Genomic DNA, 18907 nt, shown 5'->3' with positions numbered 1-18907 from the left:
ATTTAGCTGTCTATTTTACACCCTCTGAATGGCACCAATTTATGTTTTAACTTGACTGATTTGTGAAAATTGAGACTTTTCCTCTTTAGGTCAGTCTATCTTAAAGCAATAAGTACGGAGTTTATGTTCCCTCAGGCTTTCCAAGTGAGTTTCCACGGCGTTTTATGTTGGGGAAATGATGCAAATATTATTTTTTGGTGAAGAAAGGAAAATGTTTTTAACAAAATACATCTCTATACATTAAAATGTCATCAAAAAGTTAACATGCCATGGTGATTTAATTTACAAAGTGAACCCTTTAAGTTATATAAATTTTACAAATTGTTATATTGAGAGGTTTTGTGTGTTTTCTTTTTTTTATGAATCTCCTCTAAACTTTTTACTACTTCTTCTTCTTCATTGCTCCTCAATGTTTGCCCTGTACTACACCATTATTATGCTTGGATACAAAACTGGCTTATTTAGAAAATTACCCTATGTATTATTATTATTATTATTATTATTATTATTATTATTATTATTATTAGTACTATTATTGGTCTTCTGTAAACTTACATTTTTCTCAAGGGCAGAAATTTGGGCTACCTGTAAGACATAAAGATCCAAATGAAAATAAATAGCACCAAAATTTGTAATCGGTTCTTAAATGAGTGTCACTTTTTGAATTAATAAGTAGCTTTTTGGAGACATTTTAATTAGTTTCCATTGAAATGTAATTTACCTGTAGTTACAACTTTTCCCACATGTACTGTAAAGTTGTTGCCTTTTTCTTTTCTTTTCTTTTTGGTTTCAAACTTCTGCGTACAATATTCTTATTCAATGCGCATTTGAATAAAATATTGTGTAACCCTGTTTTCTTGTCTCTTTCCAATTCCCTCCTTTCTCTTCTCAATCTTTTAACCTCTTGTTCTGAACTCCTAACCCTTCCTGCTGTTTTGGAACCTCCGCAGCATTTTTGGGCAAGTATCCCCCTTCTGTACTTTTCCCCACAGCCATCCTTGTCTCGTCTCGTCTCTCTCTCATCACCCACACACTTTGGATGTAAATTTGCAGACTCACAAACACCGAAGCATTTTGTTCTCCGTTTGTACCCCCCCCAACCCCCCCACACACCCCAAGTTAACGACAACTTTGTCACGATGAATCAAGCGAGATTAATTCACCCAGAGACAGCTCTTTGCATGCAATGCATCCCACCCGTGTTTTCGCAGACAGCGGGTTTGTGTCTCTGTCTGTCTGTGTGTGTGTGTGTGTGTGTGTGTGTGTGTGTGTGAGCGCATGTATGTATTAACTCCCCCACCTGCTTTGACTGTTCCAATGGCCCTCAGATGTGGTTTTGGCACCGGCCCACTGTAGCAGCAAGAACAGACGAACAGGATGTTTGCATTATTTAAAGGTGAAGCCATAAAGGAGAAAGCCGTGAGTCTGTACCCAGAGTATAAATTGGAGATTTCTCCAGTTTCTCCTTTTTGACTCATTTTATGTTTTACAACTTTGGTAAATTACTCCTAATGAAAAGCAGGACTCTTCTTTACACACTAAGCTTGATCTGTTCTGTTTGTCCCTCTAAATGCAGAGTCATCAATTTTCGTATTTGTGGGCGTTGAGTCAAAACCCTCCAGAGCGCATAAGGCTTTGAAGCATATCTGAAACTGAAGCTTGGCTCATATTTTTGTTTTATTCATTTTTTTTTTTGACAATAAAACTTTATCGCAACTCAATTGAACCAGAAGAAATGTCGTATGCCGATTCCCTTCTGTTCTGCACCCTTGAATTTCTGACCCTTTGTCACATTGCGGACACTTCTTTGAATTATATAAAAAAATTTATACAAAATAATTGTAAGGGAGAAGAAAAACATAAGTGTGTCGTCCCAAATCTCTGAAGCATATTCCAACTACCGAAACATGAAGTAGACACCGAGGAGGGGGGTTGAGGACAAATTTGTCTCACTTTTTGGATTTTTAGTTGCACAAAATGCTTAAAAAACAAAAATAAAAGCATCTTCTTCCTCCCACCTTATTATTTGGTATCGAGAGTGCACATTATTTGTCTCATTCCTAATATCTCACCACCATTTATCATTTTTTTTTCCTGAATTACTGAGTGACGGCCTGCAATGAAATGATCCAATCATGACGACCGAAGACGACGATGTCGCCACGAGAGTTTATGAAATAATCGTGTGCAGCGTGCTTTGAAAACACTTAGGTTGTGAACTGCGGTGCATGTTTCCATTTGATTATGGCGTAAAGTAAATCCTTCACGCGAGTTTGGTAACTCCTGAGATTGACCAGATCATCAAAAAGATGCTAATCCGAGTTCTGAAACACGTCCTCTGACCGCAGTATAAGCCTGTCTGTGTGTGTTCCCCATCAGCGCCGTCTGCATCCAAAGACCTGAAATCTTCTGCTTGCAATGCAATATTTCTATTCAGGACTCGCTCTGTGAATAAAATATTGTCACCTTTGACCTCTGTGGTTTCACCCTGTCTTTCTCCCCTCCCTTTCTTTTCCTTCTCGTCGTCACCTCCCTGGGGGATCCTCGTGTTTGCTCGCCTTCTCTCCTCTGGGATTATTTCTACTCCAGGGAAAGATGGCAAGTATCCTTTCTTTTTACTTCTCCCAATCTTTGCCCTGTCACCTTATTTTATCATCTTATGTTTATTTATTTATTTTTTTTTAGCTTTTTAATCGATTAACTTTGCTCAAATTGTGCACTTATTTGTCCCAATTTTTATTATATGATTGATAAAATATATTATGTTGGTTTTTTTATTTTTCTTAAATCCAATAAGCCTCCCAAACTGCAGATGCTCATCATTACAGATTTAATACCTTTCATACAAAGGCGTCACTATTTTCTCCCTTATAACTGCCTTATAAACAAAGCATTTTGTACCCATGTAAATAAAACTGTTTATTTATTTTTACAGAATGACATTTGAATGAGAGAAACTGTTAAGACCTTACAAATAATTCAAGTTAACTAGATTTCTTGAAATCTCAATCCCCGTGTTTATTTGTTTTGGCCTCTGTGGTTTCACCCTGAGGCCACCCTGTGGCCACCCTGTGCAATTTTCAAGTGCACGAGCAATTGAAAATTATTTCAATTGCTTGAAATAATTTTCAGATGTTTATGCATATAATTAGAATCCTAATTAGAATTAGGATTCTAATTTCTGATTAGAATCCATCAGAAATTGATTCTAACAATTTCTGATTGTTAGAATCAGAAATTGTTTCTGATTCTAACAATTTCTTGTTAGAATCAGAAAATTTGTAATTTTCTGATTCTAACAAAAAATTACAAATTGTGACCCCCCCCCCTAATCAAACCAAAATAACTTTAAATGACATTCTGATGGTAAATGGTATTAATAAAAGCCTCGTCACGTTTCTGAACAGCAGGGAATGAGCAGAAAATCAGTTTAAATTGGTGGCTGTCAAAATACTTTTCCTGAGTCCAAACATTACACAAAACTGAAAGTATAGCTTCATGAAAAGCTGCACAACATTTCTCAAAATATAAACACGCTTTTATCCAAAAGGCAAACTATTTAGAAAGTATTGAAGTAAAGTTTGACTATGCACAGAAACATGCAGGGCTTATCAAAAGCAGAGCACTAAATACATTTCAATAAAATGCAAAATGTTTCTGTAACCATTGCAGCGGGCTGCTGGTTTCATGTCGTCTTCATTATTCCAATAAATAATGGAGATTTTTATGAAGCTTTGAAAAACATTGCAAGATATAATTGCGTAACTTCAGCTTTGGGAAATGAACTGATGGGCAGGTTGGAATAAAATTTCGTCATCCAAAATCTCATATGTGTTTTTGTTTAAATGTTAGTGGAGTTGCTCTTCAAATGCCTCTTTACCAAAACATGTGATTTCTGCTCACTGCCAAAGGATTGTTAAAAATGTATCAAGTTCACAATGATGTCATCGCAACAGCTGTATACCAACCTAACTGAATTAGTGATATTTCTTCACTTATCTCTAGTTTCTGAGAGCCTGCTTGCAGACAAGTTTGATGAGTACGGGTATACATTTATTGCACCAAGGTATGTTTACATGAAACACATCTAAATCCTACTTTCACTCCAGACTGGACTGCTTTGACTGAGTATACCCTACACCTTTGATTCTGTTTTCCTCAGGATGTACTGCAAAGACTTGAAGCCGCCTGACAAGAACACGAACAACACAGAGTACCTGATGGACTTCAACAATTATATAGACACAAAGACTCCAAACAACCCTATGTGTAAGTGCAATCATGCTCTTTTCAGCAGTGCACGAGGAAGCCTTTTCACACTTTATTGTGCAACGTCAACAAGCATAGACCAACAAAATGTAGTAAACGACATCATCGAAGCGTCAGTCATAGCCCTCGCCCACACAGCGAGGGACACACTGCCGATCGAGACGTGTCCAACTTTTGTAGGCTCTCTTTTTGTTGCAATCGTTGCAGCACCAGCTTTCTGCATCTAAGTTATCACATATTTTTTCAATCCTCTTTTCAAAGTTGTTGAAGCTCTGTCAGATTGGATGGAGAGATACTATAAAGAAGCCTTCCCAAAGACTTGAGTATTTGTGGTTGCCGGGGACCACAATCCCTATGAAAACCTTTACAACTGTCTATTTTAATAGTTTAAACGCCAAATATATGTTTAATCTGCATAAATACACACAGTGGAGACTGCCTTGGCAACATCTACGGTCTTCCTTATCTCTGTTCTTGGGAATGCAGTCGGTCAGTGCCAAGGAAAATGAATGCTGCTCCTGGACTGGCCACTTTGCAAATACCAGTCATGTCGAGTATTATGTGAAGATTTATTTTTTTTTGGTCATCCCACACTTTTGGGAAGTAAACCAAAAAGTTTATAGTTTCATCACCTTCTTCCACATTTGCCATCTGCCCTACATGGCGTGAGACTGGATTTGAATTCACCAATCAGTTTGTTCTTACTCTTCTTCAAAGGCCAGATTTGTGGATTTGTCCACCTGAGTTGTTGATGTCTGATGAAAGCAATTGCTTGAAATAATTTTCAGATGTTTATGCATATGTTTTTTTTTCTAAACATATTCCATTTTCTGTCATTTCACAGTGATGTGCCATTTTGTGACATTTCCCCACATAAAATTGCACTAAAGACTCGATATGTTGCTTATAACAAGATAAAATGGGAAATGGTGTGACCAAAACTTTTGGAATTTATCTTTGCCACGTTTGCTTTAGCGACGCGAATAAATCCCTGCCATCTTACTCTCAGCAGTAAACACTTAATGCGAGTTCTCCAAGTGACCATGCTCCCAAATCTGTCATTCCACTGAGCTTTGGCCGGATGGTTTGGTGTGCATGACCTGGCAAAGCTTTGTAATGTGGAAAACCCCCCTCCCCGCCCCCTTCCCTTCATGTTACCTATTTGATGCTAACTCCAAAGATTTGACCATCACATGCCTGGCTGCACATGTGTGAGGCACATCGGCTTAGCTGTGACACACACGCAGGCTTTCTCGCTCACACACACGCCATCCACCGGTTATATGCCTCCCACACCCCTCCTGTAGCCGCTCGACCTCATCCAATTACTGTGTGTTTGTGAAAAAGAGCAGGACACATGCAGCCCAGAGTGCGAGCAGAGCAATAAAACACAAATCAGGTCCGACGGACCTTCCCCGTGACATCTGACCAACGCATTACCATCCTTACCCTCTCTGGCATACTCTCATTGATATGAATTACCCATTTGTTGGCGCATTGAGCAAAGCAAAACGCTCCCCGGGCATTTATAAAAGGGCTCTTTTATTGCGTTCCATTGTTTAATTTGATGGTTTGCATTTAAGGACTTACTTCAAACATCTCAACATGATCAATCCAATAAAACTTTTCACCCAGTTGAATTATTACCTCCACCGTTATTAGCTGCTAGTTTAATGGAGTCCACAGAGAACCACAAGGGAGGGAGAGGAGCACGGCCCATGTGGAGGATTGGCGGCTCAGGAATCGTTACACGCTTTACGCGGTTAAGCCACTGCAGTGGCGAAGAAGTACATTAGGAATTCCTGGGCTGCCTTCAATAAAGAATCCCTAATGAAAACCACTGGATGGTGGGCTCGGAGGGGACCAAAGTGTTACACCAGCTGTTCTGTCTGATGTGTGAGGCGTGCCATAAAGACTGGGGGAGGTGGCGGCGGCGGAGGTGTATCGGCGAACCCTGACGTTTATGGACTGGAGCGGGTCGGTGGTGGGTTCAAAGAGCCAGGAGCGGCCAAAAAAGGGGCAATCCCTTTTATCGCCTCTTATGTTTGTCATGTGGTCTTGTTGGATGTCTGCAAAAGTATTCTTTACACCTGCACCACTTCACCACCTACACTACAGAATTTTGAATTGCAAAGTTTTTGGGGGTTTTCCCTCCCCCGTGTAACTTTGCTCTCTTTTGAGCCTTTGGGTGTTTTTAGTCCTGAGGTTTAATTATTTTGGTTGCCTGGAAATTGCAGAAAATGTTTGTGTTCTGTTTAAAGCTCACTCTTTATTTATTTATTTATTTATTAATCCATGTCATCATTTTTTCCAATATCTGTAATTACTCTTCAGTCATTTCAAGTAATATACTTCCCCCCCCCCCCCCGCTTAGGTAATGTGGAGCTTGTAAACCGGCTTCTCCTTGATGCCGGCATCACCTCTGATCTGATCAAGATCTGGAAGCAGAATGAGTTGCAGTGAGTAAAAAGCGGTCGTATTTGCTGTTTGGCGATACAGATGGTTTGAATATTTCAACATCACCAGTAAATGTCAGGCATGCATAAAACATATTCCAGGTTTTTGTTACCATGTTCTTATAGCTGCATTTTCCCTGCTTGTCAGGCAGGGTGTTACTGCCAGATTTGTTGCGACTGACGGAGGAATCACTCGCGTCTTCCCGAAAAGGTATATAGGAAATAAGATTCACAAACACTTTTTTTTTTTTCCAGTTGATTGACATTTCTGAATGACAGTAGGTTAATATAGCACCTGTGTGAAGGTGAATTCCTGAATCTTTTGATGTTGCTGTAAAGTGTTTATATTTTGATGCTGATTTTTCTGTGCCCTGACTAATAAGTCAGGAAAACTTCAACATCATCAGCTTTTAAATGTGTTTTCTTATTCACAAAGTAGTCATAGGTAAAGGCATTTTCTCTTCTTACCAAAATTTCTTGAACTAAAGTTTAGAAAATTAAAAGCATATCGTCTTAAAGAATTCATGAATAACTGAAGGTACTACTGTGTACTACGTAACGTAAATTAACTGCAACGGGATTGCAAGAACATAAAATTTAAATAATTTTTAAAAAAAAGCAGAATTTGGATTTCATCGTGTGCTCGCATGTCCAACAGCTCCGGGCTGGACTGGAAGGAAGAAGCAGAGACCTACGAGTCGAGCTTCTACAAGCGAAGTTTGGACAACGACGTGTACATCTTTACGCCAACACCCTGCACCGGTAAACCTGTCGAATATCAGGCACTATATGATCAGGGTGGCTTTCGAAAGAGATGCTTGTTAAAAAATGATAAACTTTCCTGTCTCCTTCGCGCAGAAAGTGCAGAAAGTGACAGGGATGTCCTCGTGAGCCGAGCAGTAAACCTCGAGATTCACAACATTACGCTCAAACCAGCTGGTAAGCAGCATTCTAATGTTTAAACATGATTTTTTTTTTAAGCCTCTACTTAACAGCGGCGCCTCTTGTTACACACCGACATTTGCAACCACAGTTTTATCATCCACAGTCGCACTCTTATTTCATAACCGCCACCCCTCATTCGTCTGTTTCTCCCCGCTCTCTAACACACATACACAAACCACACATCAAGTCATCTCATCGCCTGTGATCTTTAGCCAAATTTAATTTTCAGGTTCAAAGAGGTAAAGTTGACACAGGGGGACCGGTTATGATCTAGGATGTCTGGATTTTGTATCATTTCTCTTCTTTTTTCTGTTTTTTTTTTTTTTTTGCTCAGTTGTTGGTGTGAAGTTGAACATCTCTGCGTGGATGGAGAGCTTCATCAACATCACTTACAGGATGAATGTAAGTAGATGTTTATCGGCATGAAAGCGTTCCAGCATAGCTCGGCGTCGACGTTTGACCCTTTTCCGTTTCTCTGTCTTCAAAGTGCAAAGATGAAATCTGTGGTTGTAAGAAAGGTGATCCGGTAAGGGCGGCTTTTATTTTTTGGGAGTGTTTCAAACAACAGTGGCGCGTCTGCGTAATCAATTCTGTGATTGCAGTACATAGACTGTGTCATTCTGGATGACGGCGGATTCCTGGTGATGTCCAATCAGGAGGACTATATTAACCAGGTGGGCCTTAGTATTTTAACTCAGAATTGCTTGACATCGTAGCAGAGTTATCTCATTTCAAATGTGCTAAGACATTTGTACTAGAAGCTACACCAAAAATACTTTGTAAGATGTTGTGTTTTTGCAGCGTAAATATCACTATTATTACGTTATTAGATAGATCGATTATTTATAGGCCATTTAAAATAGACACGAATAATTTAATTCACGTCCACATCAGGTTGTATTTTTTAGTTTGGTCAATTTTTATATCAAGACATCCACAAAAATCAACAACTTTAGTCTTCAACAACTGTACTAATTTAACCTCTGTTTTTAGTTGAGCTAAATGTCATTTAGCACCAGTTTGCCTTTCGAAATGCAAACATTTGTACCCCTGAAGCCTCTTCAATGGAATTTGACCCATCTGACACACACACACGCGCAAACGCAACCACAGAAAACACACAGACAACACCCCTGTTTTCTCGTGCTAAACGCCAACAGTGGACCCCTGATGTCATTTGAGAAAATGTTTTTTTCCTCCATGCAGCTTTGACTCTGTACTAATCAGGGCTGGGTGTCCGTTGGATAAATCAGCTGTCCTCTGATGTTTGGCAGCCGTACTAAAAAGCCAGCAGCCTTGTTTGTAGAGGCCTGTGCACGCTCAATCATATTTCCTTGAGGAGCAAAACTTCTTTCCCCCTTTATGACTTTCTTTCCCCAGTTCATTCCTTTTCATACCCCTAAGTACCTTCTGGGAGTCTGCAGCCGGCGAGGCTGAGATCGTTAATTCATTATTTTCTGTTGCTGCGCTGAGAAAGAGTAGAAGGCTCTCATTACCTTATGGATCGGAAGATTTATACATCGTTTGCCTAGAAAGTGGAAAGCTTGTGTGGAGGGGCCGCTTGTTAACAGTGACCCCACAAAGTGGAAGGGAAAGGATAGTTTGCATTTCCTAAAGTGCTCACACATGCACTTAAGCACATGTGCAACAAGATACTTACTGTATGTGAGAGCTCCCACCTGGATACATGAGTACTTAAACACTTTCGAACACGCGGTCATGTCACACGTCTGAGATTACAGCTGCTTGATGGACTGTTTTCACTATATTGTAATGAAGTCTGTCATCCTGGTTTTAGTGTCTGTGAAATCCCTGTTCAACCATGCTGGATATACATTGTCTTAAGGAAATTGCTGTAATGCTTTAACATTTACTCAGAACTGCAAACTTCCACTTTTTTTTTCTTCTTTTTTTTTTGAACTGGAATTGTACGTCATAAGACAAAGTTGTGCTGAGCCTCAAAGTAGAAATAAAAAGGATCAATACTTCTTTCGACGGCAACCTTGGCCTAGAACGTCTCTCATATTTTTCATCCTAAAGTGGAAAGAGGATGACGGAGCTACAGAATTGTTAAACAACTGAACTGACAGGCAGGGTAAATTCAGTGATCATCAAGGAAGTATCCAAGAGAGTGATGATAACTCTGCAGAATATTTCCGTCCTGCACACCACAATCTGGAGTTCTTACTTGCAAAAAAAACCTTCCTTAAAAGAAAGTAAAATGTGAAGAAGTTCATAGATCGTGAATTCTCGGTCTCAGTAAAGTCGAGTTTTTCTACAAGGTGTACTTTATAGGTGTTTTTCTCATTCCAAAACAATTTAATTGGCCTTTGTTTCTGAAATTGTTTTCCCCTATAAGTTTTGAGGTCATGCAGTCGCACACCGGGAGACTTTGCCTCTGAGCCCGAGGCAAATTTTTAGTCTTCTACTCTGTTTTTGTTTGGAATCACGTTTCTTTTTAAAAAAAAAACTCCGTGCCATGAACCCTGCACTCTCCATCGAGAGCGAAGCGAATACCGAAAGGAAACCGCTTTCTCCCTCTTCCCAACTCTTTAGATCGGCTGTTTCTTTGGTGTCATCGACCCTGACCTCATGAGAACTCTGGTCAACTCGTCGCTGTTCACCGCCAAGAGCACCTACGACTACCAGTCTCTCTGCGAGCCCAAGAGAGAGAGCAAAGCGGCTGCAGGCCTGCGCTCCATTTATGTGGTGAGTTACACAAGCCAGAGACCGTCCACGCAAAACACACGGGGCCGTGTTCACACCTTTCCGTATCCATACATGTTCTTTTTTACTAATTTGCATGCATGAACGGAGAGACGAATGTAAGCGTAGCTTATATTTGAACTTATATTTGCCCGCTCTCACACACACAAAGGTCATCAGTCGCCAGGGAGCCATAAATCTGGATATAGCAAATGAGGGGAGGAGGGGCAAGGGGGGGTGGAAGTGGAGAAACATGGTGAAAAGTGTTTGAGTGGGAGTTGCTGTTACAGTAACGAGATTAGGTGGTCTAATGTGCTTGAGTAACACATGGAGAAATGCAGAAACAGGTACCGCTTTACATCACTTCCAGAACGCGCAAATTGGGAGTGAAACGGCGCAGATTGCATGCAGAGATCACAGCGACAGACGAGGTTCCTCCGGGTGCTTCAAGGTTTAGACAAAAGCTGATTCCCGGGAAAGACAAAAAAAAAAATTAAAGTGTTTACCGTCCTCATCAATGGACAGATGAAAATGTGCAATTTCCCGTCCTGATCTAGAGTGTATGAAACACTCGATTGATCAGGATAGGATGAAAGGCATATTTAGTGATCAAAGGGGCCCCATCAGCGGCGGGTGATGCCTCTAACACGGTCGGTTTAAAAACTCCTAGATGACTCAACCTGCCATCAACTGGAGTGCAGGAGTACGGCGGCGACTCTCCAAAACAAGGCCCTCGCATGCTAACCCCTAATCAAAGCAGCATGTTGGCTCTTTCCCTCAACCCATTGGCTACTTTGTTTTCTTGCCGGTGCTTTGTTTGCATATTTACTCGCGCATCTGTTCAGGAGAACTGCGCTCTAATTTCCTCAGAGAAGAGAAGAAAATAAAACTCTTTGGCAGGGCCTGTTGGTATTTGTGCCTTGTAAATCTGCGCAGCCACTGTGAAAATAAACAGGATGTGCCTAGGATGATTTGTTAAGCTCTTCATTCACTATCTGTTTTTTGATATTTGTTTCCCCGTGCCTCTTCTAGCCCACAATAGCAGATATATTGAATCTGGGATGGTGGGCGACAGCTGCAGCCTGGTGAGTCATTTTTAGTTTATTTTTCCCTAATATGGATACAATTAGATTCATCCTCCCCTCCGTCCCCCTTTTTTCATACAAATTCAAACATCTTAAAGCCAACATTGTAAATCCTTCAGTCTAGTTCTTAATGAAAAGCAGCCAAGGATTTGTTCCTCCAAATGCACATACAGTATAGCATCTGTTTCATAGATAAATTGTTCCCAAGATGGTTGACATTCCACAAAATCTTCCATTGATTTATGCTCCGTCCCACTGTCTTGATGTCATCACCAGCTTGTATTACAATATGTCCTGTAAAGCTGAATTTGAAGGCCACAGACAGTGCGGCTATATTCACGGCCAAAGCCTCACATTCATGTGTTTTTAATTAGAAAAAAGATGCAATTGGGCCTTTGAGTCAACTTTGTTGCTAGCTTGCAGTTTGGTTTGGACGACTTTTACTTGCGTGCAAAATGTTGTTGTAAATTTGCAGGTAAATCGCAATAAATAACCAAATCAAAAAGTAGAATTTCACGAAGTGGAACTTGCATATAGAACGAAATTATTCTATTATTATTATCTTTAGCTGTTAATTTTGATATCTATGGGCTTTCCAGCCAATAAAACCCCCAAATTCAGTTTTGATTTTGATATTACTAACTAAACCATATTAAAGCAGTGCATTAAAAGTATAGCTGTAAGGCCAAAGGAGAACACAAAAGAACAATGAAAAGCACATAATGAACAAATAACAAGGCCGGTAAGAATAAACTGATGAAAAATGTTTTTAGTCCTGATTTAAAGGAGCCATCAGTTTCTGCTCATTTCATGTTTTCAGGGGATTTATCCTGTAGCTCAGGACCATGGAAACTAAATGCTGCCTCACCTGGTTTGTATTTGGCCCTGGGAACACAAAACAGGTCTCTGATAACCTGAGGGGGGTCCATATGGTTCATACTTGACCATCAATTGAGATGTATTGAGGCCTGCATTCAGAGCCTTACAAACCAACTTTATTATTTTACAAATAGTCAGTGCGGTGATTTAGGGGTTAGTAATCAGATTTTTTTCCCCTGGTGGGGCCTGGACTCTTGGAGCAGCAATTAGAATGAGCTACAACTACCCAATTTTTATTTTATTTTTTATTAGTTGGGGGTTTTTTTTCTCCCAATTAATCTGTATGGACACCATTCCTAAAATATGTGTGTCCTATTTTGATAGGAAGCCCATTATTCTGGTGATGCTTTTAAATTGGTGACAGCTGTAATTTGTATTATAAATGATTGAGATGCACCTTTGAATTGGTTGAGATATTTCGATTGCTTAATATTCTGTGTCTTTTGAACTCTTGCCTTTGGATTTAGGTCAATTGTGCAGCAGTTGCTGGTCAGCGTCACATTCCCAAATTTTCTGGATGCAGGTGAGTGCGTTTGATTTAATCTTTAAGATGCTTTCTTAACTTTAAATCTGAGTTTTTGGTTCATTAAAAAGGGCTTTGAAGCTTTAAGTTAGACCATGGCTCAGAACTCACTCGTCAGACGTAATTGGCTTGTAAAAGGGTCAAGTATTGCTTTTGGACAAAAGAACGAATTGGCCTTAAACTTTTTTTTTTTTTTGCTGTTGAAAATAAACTTTGTAAACTCAATCAAACCCTCCCCTTGGGGTAGATTCAGTTGTCGCACATGCGAAGCAGAGATACATGAGGTGCCAAGTGAAGTATTAGAAATGACAGATCGCAAACGACTTCAGAACAAAGCCCGGAGAGCAGGCTCGTCTGTTTTCTGATGAAGATGTTCCCTTGTTGGATTAATTCTCTTTCCTGCCATGTGGATCCAGTTTTGGTTTAATAAAACACAGTTTTGAAGTAAGTTTCCTGTTGCCACTTAAAATATGTGTCTCGACTGAATTTTACAAGCAGACATGTGCAGGGAGCACATGTTTTTATTTTGTTTTATTTTTTATTTTTTTTGCAAACATAATTTTGGTTTCAGGAAAAGGGAGCGTATTTGTCCATAGAAAATAACATCTTGGCTACAGGAATCAGAATTTGCACAGGAACGGTGTGACATGGACTTCTTCACATGCTCAACAAATATACTCGAGTTCAAGAGTTGGATTTTTATAAATTTAGCGTGAGGTTCTCACTGCAACAAAAAAAAAAGTATTTTAAAGCTTTTGACACATTAAATTTGTTGACATCTGTGACGTTGCAGCCGTTATTTGTTTCTTCTTTACTCCTTCACTCGTGCAGACCCGTCTTCAGTCTGCTGATTGAAAGTCTGTCTGCACATATGTGTTGTTATCTAAGTTGATTATATTGCTGTAATTTTTTAATCATACCAATAAAGTCCAATCTCTACACGCTTTCAAATCACCCGGCAGCTGAAACGGACGATCAAGTGTCGGATGCGATGTCTAAGGAGGTGTGCATCACAGAGCAAACGCAGTACTTCTTTGAGAACAATGAGTCTTCCTTTGGAGGCTTATTTGAGTGTGCAAACTCCACCAGGTAAAGTGCGTCACACAACATATCCTAGGTTTATTTTCATCCATGATGTTGTTGTTTTGAGTTGCAATCAGTTCTAGTAGAGTTAGTCCCGCAAGGCGCCATTCCTGCATCTTCCTCTGTATCCGTTTTGGGTTAAATATTCCACTTCCCACATCTCCTGTGAGGATGTTTGAGTGAGACTGTGTCTTTCCTGGACTTAAGTTGAAAAAAGTGCTCTCATCTCTCTTCTGTGTGTCTCCTCTTTTTCTAGGCAATACCTCGCTGAGAAGGTGCCAAATACAAACCTGGTCTTAATCATTAGCGACAGACAACAAGACAACAGCCAGTCATGTGGATTGGGGCCGTTAGTGCAGGATGAAAAGCAGTGTATCCTTTGAAAAAAAAAGAAAAAAAAAACTTTATACGGCAGAGTGTGTGTGCATTTAATTCAGTGGGCAGGTGTTTGAGAAAAACTTGTGCAAAGACGGCCGTGTTTGGATGCAGTAATGAATTAGCAGACTCGGCGACCGTAATAAGAGCAATAATTTCCCGCCACAACTGACTTTTCCAAATTAGCACAAACTTCCCATTGGCCTGCGTTGTGTCTTTGTCTGTGAAGCACATGGCCGAGGGATCAGTCTGCCAAGTAGCTTACAAACAAATCTAAGATGATCTTTCAAACACTCCAGCCTGCATTCAATTATGGAAGGAGCTTCTTGGAAAACCCAATAGAGTTGAAAACGGCTGCCACGTCATGGAGATATTGAGCAATGTGCTCAAAATCCATGTTTTAAATATTTAATGTTCTTTCAGGTTATTTGGTTTGTAGCGACGTCTGCTGCAATCACAGCTTTTCATATGAAGAGAATGGATTTTTTTTTTTTTTGCTGAATCACTCTTTAGCTGTTATGGTTTCTTATATCTTGACTTCTTAGCTGCTGGGCCGGATCCTTGTGAAATGGCTCTCAGTCCTCGCTACAGGAAAGGCCCACTATTTTGCTTTGATAAAACTGAGCACGTAAGTTATTTTTATTATCTTTTTTTCTTGAGATCACTGACAAATGTTTGTTGTTTTTTTTTCTTCAGAAGTATTGATTTTCTGTAAAAAATTTTCCTCGACGCGCACAATTTCCAAAGAGAAAGTTCGTAAGAAGGACAATCTTTAGAAGACTGAAACGGCACTCGGCGATTGTTTTTGTTTCTCTTCTTTTATTGAAGTTTTTCCTTCGTTTTTAATGGCACACATTTCGAAATAGCTTAAACAGCGGTGTTCTGTAAACGGTGGGTTTATAGCTGTCTGATGCTGCAGGAAATGGGACATATGAGGGCAGTTAAGGTAAATCAAGACCTATGGTGAGTTTGTGAGCTGTTGAAAGACACTAGAACTTGCCACAGAGTTGAGTGGAAGTGCAGGTCCAGGTGATAACTCCCGGTGAGTAGTTCTGCAGTTTCCCAGTTTCAAATTTGTAATTTCATCCGCAGCTGATTCATAGGTGTTAGAAACTCTCATTTAACATCTGAAACATTGGAAATAGAAATTGAAAGGATACACATTACAGTTCTTGCATCAACTTTGTTCATCTAGTTTGTCCTCCATGCATTCAAGTTATCAGAGATTGATTATACAAGTTAAACATGCAAAAATCAAGTTTGTTCCTCTATTCATCCTACCATCATCAATCTGTTGGTTGCTTCGTCCATCCATCCACTCACCACTTTTATTTCAGGCATTTTTATATACAAGTTGCTTATTTAAAGGCTTACAATTGTAGGAATATGTCACATAGAAAAAAATGTCTTCTTCCTCTTTATTTTTATGCTTTAGATGAGTAAAAATCAGCTCAGTAAAAGATTTTTAGCTCACTAGAAAAGAAATTAAGCCTAAAGGGGCTTTGGTTTAAAATGGACTGAGAATTCTGGGGGGTTTTTTAAGTCTGTAAAAGTGTGTAATCTTGACATGACGAGGTATAGGAACCCTAATATAGACAAAAGTAAAAAAAAATAAAATAAAAAATACTGTTGCCTTTTTGACTTTCCACTCTCCTCCCCAAAAATGAAAAGAATAGCGACAAATTAGAGAGAACGAACCAAATTCCAGAATAATGTTTTTTACTGAAAAAGAAGAAATTCCCCAAGTTATGTTTTCGCTGAGTATATCGTGGAAGAATCCCACCCATGGCAGCATTCAGTCACTAATATCTCTACCTGGTGCACGTCACACTTCCTTGTTTCCCTAAAGAGAGGTCTGTGTGAAGGTCTCCCATGCAGAGACAGTCGGATGTTCTAGGAATGAATGAATATCTAGGCCAAAAAAACATTTTTTCTGAGCTGCACAGAGTCTTAGCGTGTGAAACCTCAAGGCCGGAGCGCTCCGTTTATTTTGATTCTATAGTCCTTTTTCCAGTGTCGGTTTGACATTCTCACAAATGATCTCCTACGCCTGCTTTGTCTCTCTCACTCACACAAATGCAAACACTCACCCACGCACTAACTCTTATTGCCTCTTAATTGAACGCATCTGACTTTTTTTTTTTTTTGATATGCTTCTTTCACTCTGGAGTTTTTTTCTGCTTATGTTTGATTTCTAACTTTGACCTTTTGCTGCATGATTCACGTTCTCTGCTTTCTCTCTGTCCTGCTTTGTGATTGTCTGTTGATGGTTAGGATGAGGCCATGTGCCGAAGGAGCGCTGGCTCCCCATTGGCTTCCTCTCTGCTCATGTTACTGCTGCCACTGTTCATGTGCTGTCTCGGGTCAGTCGCGTAAAGCAAGTTCTTTGTCTCTCATGAACGTCCTGTTATTTTCCGACACTGAACCCAACCGTTTTTGGCTTTCGTGTCGTGTAGTCTTGTTTCCAGTCCTCAGTTTGTTTTCCTACCCTTATCTCCTCTCCTGCTTTTTTCAAATAGCCACTCCGTTCCATGACTTCATGCCTTTTTCCATTGTTTTCCCACACTTGTCCTCATCGCCTGTCACTCGCTCATATTATACTACTGTCTGACTTCACCTCCCTGTCTCTGTCTGTCTCTCCTCAATATGTTCCCCATCTCACCTGACTTTGAACTTCGCACCGTGCTCTTTGTATCTTTCCTCATCTATCATTATCTGTCTCGAGATGCAGAGACTCCTGCGCCTCTAGTGACTCTTGACGTACCCAGACACCAGCAGAAACAGATCACTCGCCTCTCATTTGCATCCAGATATTCATGCGACTCTCTTAATGTTTCTCGACTTGGTTTCCATTTGCCAAAAAGCTTCCAAATTTGCTTTCACCGTGGTATGCCTACAGATCGAGTGGTTTGAAAGAACTACTTACACGCCTTTGATAGAGCTTAGAGGTATGACGTACAGTTTTTCACGTTTTCAGATTCAGGTTCAACATTTTTGTTTTATGTTTTACTAGTCCTCCTCAATGCTCTGCCTCTGATTAGAATGATAAAACTGCTACTTTTCTAATTCCCTGTAGACAAAGTTTGTCTATAGGGAACATAAGGAGATTCAGTCTCAAGTTGCGGTATTTAATTTCAACCTTATTTATAATGGTGCCTAAGCTAGCATTTGTTTAGCATATTTGCTTACACAGTCAAAGTAGTGAACTGGTGTCTTAACTCACAAATCCCCATCATCTTGAACGTTTTTTATTGTTAAAAGCTGCCAAAAAAATTGAAAGAACCAATGAACCAATGTCGGAAGCTGTTGGAGAGGAAATGCCTGCAAACATTTAGCCTTTGGCAGAAACACGTTTTAGAACGCTCACTCTGTCCCAGGTAGGTGTCGTTACACAAGTGATGTCATTGATACAAGTTGTGATTTGTATGGCTCAGGGGTAACTGTAGGACGTCGCACTCATTCATGATTTGTGTCACTCCACCAAACTCCTCGTTTGTCTACAACGTTCTCCAGTCCCCGAAGGCTGGTGTCCTGTGACTTTTGGATCCTAACACATCTCTAACACACCTGAATCAAAAGGCTGAATTACTGCCTTGGTATCTCAGCAATTTTTACAAAGTATTGGTCACAAGACTAATGAAATGCATTCATTAACAAAAATGAATGCATTTTTGTTAATGACAGAAGGAGCATCCAAACGTTGCAGGATACCGGCCGTCAATGGCAGGAGTTGCAAACCCCTGGTCTACATCCGCAACAGCTCCTCAGTCCTACAGTCCCACTGCTTTTCTTTTTGTTTTCTTCTGCTGCATCACATGTGAAAACATTTTAAATACCGTATTTTCCGCACTATGAGGCGCACCTAAAAACCTTCAATGTCCTCAAAAGTCGACAGTGCGCCTTATAATCTGGTGCGCCTTATATATGGCCCAATATTGAGCCACAACAGGTCATGCAACTACGGCAAGCAGCCGCCGACTTCATTTTCCCCGGTAGAAGAAGAAGCGCACGGTGCATGCTGGGATAGTTGTCAGAACGCTGGTTTGTGATCTATTAATGAAGTTTGACTGACCTATCTACCTACCGACCGTCTAGAATCAGGTCGTCTGCAGGTCATTTAGCACTACGTTCTCCACAAACATGCTGTGCGCGAACGGAGAAGGGTGATCATCGTCCGGCCACGCCCTGGCCCAGTCGCGGAAGGCTCTCCTCGCCGACTGGAGACGGACTGTTTTGTTGACATTCCGTTTAGTGCAGCTCCATCTAGTGGATGCATAACGTAACTCCAGCCTCTACTGTAGCGTCTATTCTACACGCCTTATAATGCGGTGCGCCTTATATATGAAAAAAGTTTTAAAATCAGCCGTTCATTGAAGGTGTGCCTTATAATCCGGTGCGCCTTATAGTGCGGAAAATACGGTAACTCAACGACTTATTGAGTGATGATCAGCGTGATGAAGTAGTCAAACATATAACTCAGGAAAGTGTGCTCTTAAGAACATGGATGACAACCCAGGAATTATAGTCTACAATTGTTACATTGGCACAATGGAAATTTGCCAATGAAATTTATATATATATATAAA

At 40.2% G+C, this 18907-nt stretch overlaps 1 protein-coding gene across 6 annotated transcripts in view; it reads left to right on the top strand.

Moving 5' to 3' along the window:
• cacna2d1a (calcium channel, voltage-dependent, alpha 2/delta subunit 1a) overlaps positions 1–18907 on the top strand; it is an 88723-nt gene that overhangs the window by 63204 nt on the left and 6612 nt on the right. For 2 of the 6 annotated variants that reach the window (XM_015028160.1, XM_015028156.1), the window contains 18 exons: positions 951–959; positions 2590–2598; positions 4006–4066; positions 4163–4269; positions 6644–6728; positions 6874–6936; positions 7384–7487; positions 7593–7664; positions 8005–8072; positions 8158–8196; positions 8273–8344; positions 10227–10379; positions 11409–11461; positions 12808–12863; positions 13826–13952; positions 14203–14318; positions 14867–14949; positions 16596–16684. In XM_015028160.1, the coding sequence (XP_014883646.1) occupies positions 951–959; positions 2590–2598; positions 4006–4066; positions 4163–4269; positions 6644–6728; positions 6874–6936; positions 7384–7487; positions 7593–7664; positions 8005–8072; positions 8158–8196; positions 8273–8344; positions 10227–10379; positions 11409–11461; positions 12808–12863; positions 13826–13952; positions 14203–14318; positions 14867–14949; positions 16596–16684 (1366 nt within the window). The remainder of the gene's footprint in view (positions 1–950; positions 960–2589; positions 2599–4005; positions 4067–4162; positions 4270–6643; positions 6729–6873; positions 6937–7383; positions 7488–7592; positions 7665–8004; positions 8073–8157; positions 8197–8272; positions 8345–10226; positions 10380–11408; positions 11462–12807; positions 12864–13825; positions 13953–14202; positions 14319–14866; positions 14950–16595; positions 16685–18907) is intronic. The other 4 variants (XM_015028158.1, XM_015028157.1, XM_015028159.1 and 1 more) reach the window with 4 other exon arrangements.

The sequence above is a fragment of the Poecilia latipinna genome, unplaced genomic scaffold (assembly GCF_001443285.1).
Source record: "Poecilia latipinna isolate Pla-1442-1.1 unplaced genomic scaffold, P_latipinna-1.0 Scaffold115, whole genome shotgun sequence".
NCBI classification, from domain to species: domain Eukaryota; kingdom Metazoa; phylum Chordata; class Actinopteri; order Cyprinodontiformes; family Poeciliidae; genus Poecilia; species Poecilia latipinna.
This window is presented reverse-complemented; position numbering and strand designations above follow the sequence as displayed.